Here is an 8,408-nt window from a genome sequence, read left to right as displayed (position 1 = left end):
CACTGCCCGCCACCACACCTGTGTGCGGCCTCACTGCCCGCCGCACCTGTGCACAGCCACACCTGTGCTCGGCCCCACTGCCCACCACCACACCTGTGCTCAGTCAGCCCCGTTGTCAGGCTGCATATACCCAAAGTGGCTGGCATTTGGCCACATAGCCTTGCCCTGACTCCTCATCCTCTATCCTCATGGGAGCTGTGACTCTTTGTCAGGTGAGAGAACAATAATAATAGCAGCATGTTTGGCACAAGGCTATCGATACCTCCCCGGAATTATATAAATCAGCTTTGTTAGTTTCTATACCTGTATTTATATATGATATATTTCTATACATATGTGTATATACATATACATAAATATATGAGAGATGGACAAGGTCTCACTGCATAGCCCAGGCTAGTCTCTGAGAGCTTACTGAAAGCTGGGATTATAGGTGTGGGCCAATATGCCTGGCTCTTAAAAAATCAGGAATGCTGTTACTAACCACCTAGCTGTTAGAGTTCAATATAGTTTCTTTTTAACACATTGGAGTCCCTCTGATCCCCCAGTGAGAATAGCAGCCCTGGGCTGGGAAGACAGCTCAGTCAATTAAGGGCTGACTTTGCCAACAAGGACTTGAGCTTGATCCATAGAGCCCATGCCAGAAACTGAGCACCGAGCACTGGGCAAGCAGACACAGGAGTCCCCCAGTTCACTGGCCAGCCAGCCTACTTGGCGAGTTCTGAGCCAGCAGCAGAATGAGTCTCAAGAAAGCACCTGAACAATGACACTTGAGGTTGTGCACGCGCACACACACACATACACACATGAACATTCACACATGCACATACACACATGCACACAAGCAGCAGTGCTGTAAACACAGGACATGTGCAAGAGAAAGCCAGCGCTCTTCTGTAGGCATCAGCCTTCCTCACTGCTGCTGTGAGGATGTGCGGGTTCGTGGGTTGCATGGCCCAAGGGGAAACTCAAGAGAAAGACATTGCATTCAGCTTTAACAAACGAATCCGGGACTTCAGAGTGTGTGATGGGGATGGGGGAGAGCAGTGTCTTCAGAGCTGGCTTCACAGACCTGCCTGGACTGTCCAAAGGACAGACTTTGCACTGCATGGGATAGCAGTGGCCAATGAATGGTTAAACTCAGGAACACGTGTATGTCTGCATGAACTAGTATGTAAAGCAAAGATTATTCTGATCTCACAGCCTGGTTAAATAGAACTCCAAGGAATTTATCAGCACGTGCTTTTCCTTTCCTCTAAATGATTTGGTGAAGTGTTATACGTATGTTTGTAAACACGTATGGTTTCTATGATGAGAACACAAAACATGACTGTCTGCACACCCAGCCGCATGCTAACGTGTCGTTTGACTAGGCAGTCTCAGGAGTAACTTCGTGTTCTCCATCAGTTTATCAACTGCTCCTGAACTAGGCTCTTCTGAAGACTCTCCAGGTGCAATCTTTAGCCTTGCTAATGCTAGACTATTTCACAGCTGTGCAGAATTCCCCTGCTTCTTTAGCAGTGCTGGGACTGAATTCAGAGAGCGCCTCATGCCTTCCGACTTAGTGATTGCCCAGGCTTGTTGACTTACTATTTGTTACTTTGATTTTGGACAGGTCTGTTTGTTTGAGACAGGGTCTCACCACATAGCCTTGGCTGTTCTAGAACTTGCTACCTAGACCAGGCATACTCCAGACTCCACCTGCGTCTGCTTCCCATGTGCTGGGATCAAAGGTGTACACTTGGCTAGTTTTGTTTTGAGGTAGAATTTCACTTATGAAGTCCAGAACGGACTAGGACTGGAAATCCTCCTGCCCCAGCCTTTGAAGTGCTGGGGCTACAGGTGAGTGCTGCCACATGCTGCCTGCTTGTGTTTTGGTTCGGTGTCAGGGTGAAGTGCTTGTAGGCAGCAGAGAACCAGGTAGACCACACTAGGCTCATTCCCCCAGGCTCTGTGTCCCCCAGGCTCCGTATCCGTCAGCACTGGCCCCTGACCCCTTGCTCTTCTCCCTAGCGCATCACTGATGATGGCGTGGTGCAGATCTGCAGGGGCTGCCACCGGCTACAGGCTCTGTGCCTCTCGGGTTGTAGCAACCTTACGGATGCATCTCTCACAGCCTTGGGCCTGAACTGCCCCAGACTACAGTGAGTATGACCCCTTTTTGCTCGTTGGCTCTGAGAGGACTAGGCTGCCAGGGGGGAGCGGTTTGGTAGCCCTCAGGGTGGTAGAGCCAGGAGGTGTGACATCACCTATGCCCACTAGGGGTGGATGGGTGTGCAGCACAGCTGACTCTCATGTAGTTTCTTGGTCTGTTTCATGTGTTTGTTCACATTTACTTCATGCTGTCACACGTTGGCTTTGGCCATTGGAGTGGTCTGGTGGTGCATAGACTAGATGAATGTCTCTGCTAACCCTGTCAATAGGTAGGCAAACTCAGAGAAGGTCTGGTTGCTTGCCTGTCATCCTCCTGAATATAGGAAGGAAAGTTGGTTTCCAAGGTAGAGCACTACTGTCCGCTGCCCAACACTAGCTCTGCATGCACAGGAGCCTGTGCGAGTAGCCAACTCCCCATAGGCCTGCGCCACCTTGATTTAACTAAACACATCTGCGTGAGTGGACACCCATATTCGGCAGAAACTGAGGCCCAGAGGAAAGTCAGTTTGTCCTGTGTCTCAAGATGGATGACGAGGGAAACAAGAATGTGAACCTGTAGATTCAACTTCAGAACCTACGGTCTTGACACAAACTATACAAAGAGGCAGTGGAGAGCATTCTGTCTGTGTTTACAGTGAAACTGTTTCAATTCTAATGAGAATTGACTCATGCTTTTCAGTGCCTACACTTTTAATGTTTCCTAGAGGGTGACTGGGGTGGAGCACTTGTCAGCACGTCTGGGGCAAGTTCAGTCCCCAGTACCACAACATAATCACCGTGGATCTCAAGATGATTTTGTTTAGCAAAAGTCCATTTTAATTGTGTTCTAAAACAACATCGTGGGGTGGGCTCCTGGTTCACTATGATGAGACGTTAGGATTCCTTTGAGCCTGGTACCACTCATCTGTCCCAAGAGGTCCTGTTTGCAAGACCCAGAAGGACATGACCAGGAAGTGGCTCAGTGTGGCAGAGCAGAGCAGACTCTCAGAGCAGACTGTGCCTCATGCAGAGTTTCTGTTGCTAACTGGGTGCTGTGTTTCTCCCCTCGTTCATGCCCGCTTTGCAGAGTTTTGGAGGCTGCCCGGTGCTCCCATCTGACCGATGCAGGCTTTACACTGCTAGCTCGGGTAAGGAATCAAGTCTGGGACAAAACTGTGCTGTAATTCAAAGTGACTCGGGGTAGATTTGGGGAATGCAAAGACACCGACACCTAGCTTCAGAGGAGGTGACCACGATGACCTTTGCGCTTCTATCCGCTGATCAGGACTCTGGGGAGACCCTGGCAGGTGTGTCCAACTTCTCGACACCACATTGGCATTTACTGAGTTCACGTTAAGAACTGTGCAGTTGAGTTCCTGGGAAATGTGGGCCACATTCAGTTACCTTGAGTACACACTGCCACAGGCAGGATGCCTCCAGAGTTCAGGCCTCACTGTCCCTGCTTGCCAGGGAGACCCACCTTGCACAAAGCCTCTCTCCAGTGACCTCTCTGTATGAACCAGGGCTGGCTTCTGCTCAGTTTCCCTGGCTAGGGCGGTGCTCTCCCGCCTTCCATCCTGCCTGTGTAACCATCTGCATCCTCCTCTCCCCACCTCCTGCACGAGTCTGATCTATGGTGTAGGATGGTGTGACAACTCTTTCTTGGTTGAGAGGATGGTGTTGAGAGGGGATGACTGGGGTGGGTGGCCATGACCGCTGTTCAGACTGAGCTTGGCAGCCACTCTGAATTACTTGGTTGGGATGGCTGAAGGAGCAGGGCCCACTCCTCAGTGGAACAGGTGAGATGCAGGGCTACTCTTTGTGTGCCCACATAGTAAAGTAAAGCCCACATGGACTCTTTCAGAATTGCCATGAGCTGGAGAAGATGGACCTTGAAGAATGTGTCCTGGTGAGTGGACTTCTGGCAACCCCTTAGGGGGCTGGCATTGTAGCAAGCAGAGGTTACCAGTACTACCCAGCATGGTGGTGGGGATCAGGGCCCCGTTAGGCCATTTGTAATGGGGTCTGTGTCTGGTGGTTCCACATGCAGGAGAGTACCATCCATTCCCAAGCATAAGCAGGATTGCCTTTTATTTTACACAGAGCTTGTAAGAGGAATGAACCTGCATGTTGGGTGACAGGGTGACTACAGGAGGGTGTTCTGGGGGAACTCCCCATCCACCGCTTTGATGTTTGTCCTGTCCCTAGGCTCCCTCAGGCACCAGAAGCAAGGCCAAACAGCAGTGAGCCTCCTAGTGAGCCTAGGAGTTGACAGTGTGAGCCCCAGTGTGCTTGAATGAGGTTTTACTTTTCTTTTTGCTCCCTCTGAGTCCCACGCTCAGGAGAATCCAGGACCAGGTGTTAAGCCCTAGTGCAGGAGCCACACTGACTGTGTCTCTCTCCAGATTACCGACAGCACCCTCGTCCAGCTCTCCATCCACTGTCCCAAGCTTCAAGCCCTGGTGAGTCTGAGCTACTGGTGAGACTTCAGGATGCCTTAGGGATGAGAGGACACACACATACACACACACACACACACACACACACACACAGCAGATGCCACAGGGTCCACTTTGTATAAAGCCACTATCACTCTTGCTCTTAGACCTCCTTGCTGGGCTAGCCTGGGCTATGGGACATCTGAACATGACTTCTGTTGTAGAGAGGGAGAGAAGCTGACAGAAACTCCCAGCCCCATCGATTCACATAACCTCATGTTCACCTTGTCAGGGAGATGAAAGTTCGATGTAAAAATCCCATTACCTAGGAGCAAAGATTGGGGCCACCCTATGGGCCTGCTCGTGCCTGCTCGTGTTCACTTGGCCCTCTGCGTGGTGTAGGGGTCCTGTAAGGTCAGGATAGCCTTTCTTGGGGTTTCTGAACGCCAGGATACCATTCTCAGTGCGGTCCCATTCTTAACACAGGCTGCTTTTAGAAGTGAGAGTTAAGAGTAAAACTAAACTGACACCACAGTGAGTCAGGTGGTGTGAGGTGCGCAGCTGTGATCTTAGCTCCCGGGAAGCTGCCACCTGAAGATTTCAGGTGTGAGCCCAGCCTGGCTGCGGTGTCGAGACCATATTTCAAAGAACAAGATCAAAAAAAGCTTACTTCAGAAACTAAAGAGCCCAAAGTGAAACCCACCAAAGATGATGAACAGAGCATCAGGCCTGCAGTGAGACTAAAACTTAGGGTGGAGGAGAAGAGAAACATCACAGGCTGCTGACTCTATTCACTGCAAAGTGTCCTAAGGGCTCCCCTGGCCGGGTTCGTGGGCATCAGCAATCTCACCCTGGCTCTGGAACGTGAATCTTTGTGTAAGGCATGGGTGAGCAGCACGTGGCCCCTGACGCCATGCTAGACACCCCGTTAGCCCTCCACCAGCCCTGTACACTGAGGGCAATCCAGGTGCGGGTTTCATGTGAAGTGTATTTGCAGTATAGTGGGTCCCAAGTTTATAAGGACAGCCAGCTCAGTGATTGACATACTGGCAGTGAGTGGCTCCTGGCAGACCTCCAGCAGCCCAGTAGGGCAGAGAAAAGGCAGAATAAGTGGAAAAAAGATAAGTCTCTTCTATGCTGGAAGTGCCTTCCTTAGATAACCAGCTTCCTTGGCTGATCAGGTGGCACACACTTTTGATCCCAGCACTCAGGGGGCAGTGGTAGTCAGATCTCGGAGTTTGAGGCCAGCCTGGTCTATACAGAGTTCCAGAACTACATAGAGACCCTGTCTTAAAAAAAAAATCTTCCTTATATTTTCTTACCTTATCACCGACTTTCAACTAAGTGCCTAGGCACACACCTCTTAAGAAGGCCAAGAGAAGATGGGGCAGCCAGCCAGGGACCTTAGAGCCATGGGATTGAATGAGTCACTGGGTGTTTTTTGCTTTATACACCCCAAGATAGGCTCTAAAGGAGCTGATAACAAGGGATTCTGAGACAGGAACAAATCCCCAAGAACCCGTTGTTTCTGCTCAGAGGACCAAGGGGGGGGGGAGGATGGTCTACCAAGAAGCCTTTCTGACAGTAACTCAAAACAGAACTGTGCTTCCCCACCCTGCCAGGAAAGGGTGAATGGACAGCTAGGAGTCTTTCATCTTTGCCCAGGAGTGACAATCTGCATACAGGGAGCCTAGACATAAGGCAGACCTGAGGCAGGGTGTTTGAAGGAGTCTGAACAACCTACCTGTCTCACGGTGGCGAGGCAACTGCCCCATAGGCATCGGACCGATCAGTGTGGGGACTTGGCCATTGGATGCAGACTACGGGGCCTTACCTCACAACAACACAGTACCATAGGCCTGATGCAAGGAGATGTAATGAAGACGCCGGAACATTCTGGATAGAACAGTCTGGACTTATGAAAGGAGATGTTTGGTGGCAGTGTGCAGACGACAAGTCCAGATTAACATGACATTTTAAAGTGGACTTCAGAAAAATGTTCCAGGTAGAAATTATGAAGACACCATAAAACCAACAAAGTCAGTGCTCATGAGTAGATACAGAACATAGAACTGTTCTGAAAATTAAAACCAAAAACCAGTGAACGAACGGCCTTAAAGCAGAGTGGAGGATGCAACAGCAGAGCGGTCTAGTGTTGGCAAGTGAGCACAGCCTTTAGAGAACAAAGGGGGTGACTTGGGAGCAGGGACAAAAGATGTGACAGTCATAGGATCACAGTTAGAACCAAAACAGGGCTAAAAAGTCCCAAGCTGGTAACATGTTCCTGTAGGTTGAAGCTGACCAGACCTCCGGCAGATACTCATCATCGGCCATCTTCCAACCACCAAAGCCAGTTTCCTCACGAGGATCCTTGGGTGGACACTGGCAGAGGCCCAGAATCCTCACCTCAGAATCCTGTGGTGGAAATCTCCAGGAAGTGCTGGGAGGACATTGGTGTGAATTTAAAATGAATCTACTACCACAGAAAGCATGACAGTGGGTCCTCAGTGTTACAGTGCCACTGCTGAGTATGCTAAATGGAACACACAACACCGGCACCCGGAAAGGATGGGAGAGACAGACACGCACATCCACATTAACGGTGTCATTCCACAGCAGCCAAGGGAAGCAGCGGAAACGTCAATAGGTAAACTCAACATTCTGCTTATGTAGAGGATGTTGTTGAGACAGAAGGGAATCCTGGCACAAGCTTCACCCGGCTGAGCTTGAGGACAGGCTACCAAGTGAAGGAGGACAGTGTCGTCAGAAGAAAGCAAAATAAAGCCCAAATTAAAAGGCCATAACATGGTAGAGCGCAGTGAGTGGAAAACACAAACACCAGTGCAGTATCTTAGCAACACTGGCTGCTGCTTTGGAAACAGGCCCCAGGCCAGGCTGCTAGTATCAGCAGCAATCAGCTGTCACCAGGTCTATCCAGGCTGAGTGTCCTGTATCTAAAATGGGGCCAAGGTGTTGAGCTTCCAGATTGTCTCATTATATACACTTAAATGAAGTACTTGAGGCTAGGTCCAAAATCTAGAAACAAATTAATCTTATGCCTAACGTGCATCTTTCACAATTGCTACTGCACCGTATTCTGACTGTGGCCTGTTCTATTTGTAGTGAGATGATAATCAAAATTGTTTAGATTTGGAGAATTTCAGATTTTCACATTATGGATGTAGGAGGTACAAATGTGACAACATAAGCGAAATGAACGAATAACTCACTTGATGTAAAATAACCCAAATCACCCTTAAGGAACTTCCTAAATTACCCCAAATGTACATGTAGAAACATGTAGAAATGCTATAGAATTTTTGCTAACACTTAAAGAATTAACAGGGTTCTATACTGCTGGCCTTTCTGGGAAGTATAACATCATCCAGGGACCCTGGGATGCAGGGAAACCCCATGAGCAGGCTCTGGGAAGGATGTCTGCTGCCAAGTTTGGTATCCTCATTTGATTCCTGTGACCCCAATGGTGGCCTCTGTCTCCTGCTACACTCTAAGCCTGACATTCTTGTCCCCCAGCCTGGGCCTCAAAGCACATTCTGCCCTTTCCTATCTGAACTCCAACACCTCAGACATCAGCTCCCGGACTCTGTCAAGCTCAACCTGTCAGTTGCTCTCAGACACTGTACCCTTTTTCTCTTTACAGCATTTATGCTCATATGCATTTTCTATTTTCATGGGCGGGGGGGGGGGAATGTCCAGTCTGAAGTTATTAAGTAAACTTGGTCATGTAAACTCACCCTACTACTTCTGCAACCTTAATTACCACTTCTTTTTTTTTCAATATTTTTATTACATATTTTCCTCAATTACATTTCCAAT

General features: G+C 49.3%; 1 protein-coding gene across 3 annotated transcripts in view; it reads left to right on the top strand.

The window, feature by feature from the left end:
* The window catches only part of Fbxl2 (F-box and leucine rich repeat protein 2), a 40,004-nt gene that overhangs the window by 15,015 nt on the left and 16,581 nt on the right, over nt 1–8,408 (top strand). For all 3 annotated transcript variants that reach the window (XR_003837565.1, XM_029481418.1, XM_029481420.1), the window contains 4 exons: nt 2,014–2,144; nt 3,221–3,281; nt 3,998–4,042; nt 4,539–4,595. Coding sequence is in view for 2 of the 3 variants with exons in the window: in XM_029481418.1 (XP_029337278.1) it covers nt 2,014–2,144; nt 3,221–3,281; nt 3,998–4,042; nt 4,539–4,595 (294 nt within the window). In the remaining variant the exon portion in view is untranslated. The remainder of the gene's footprint in view (nt 1–2,013; nt 2,145–3,220; nt 3,282–3,997; nt 4,043–4,538; nt 4,596–8,408) is intronic.

Source organism: Mus caroli, chromosome 9 (genome assembly GCF_900094665.2).
Source record: "Mus caroli chromosome 9, CAROLI_EIJ_v1.1, whole genome shotgun sequence".
NCBI classification, from domain to species: domain Eukaryota; kingdom Metazoa; phylum Chordata; class Mammalia; order Rodentia; family Muridae; genus Mus; species Mus caroli.
This window is presented reverse-complemented; position numbering and strand designations above follow the sequence as displayed.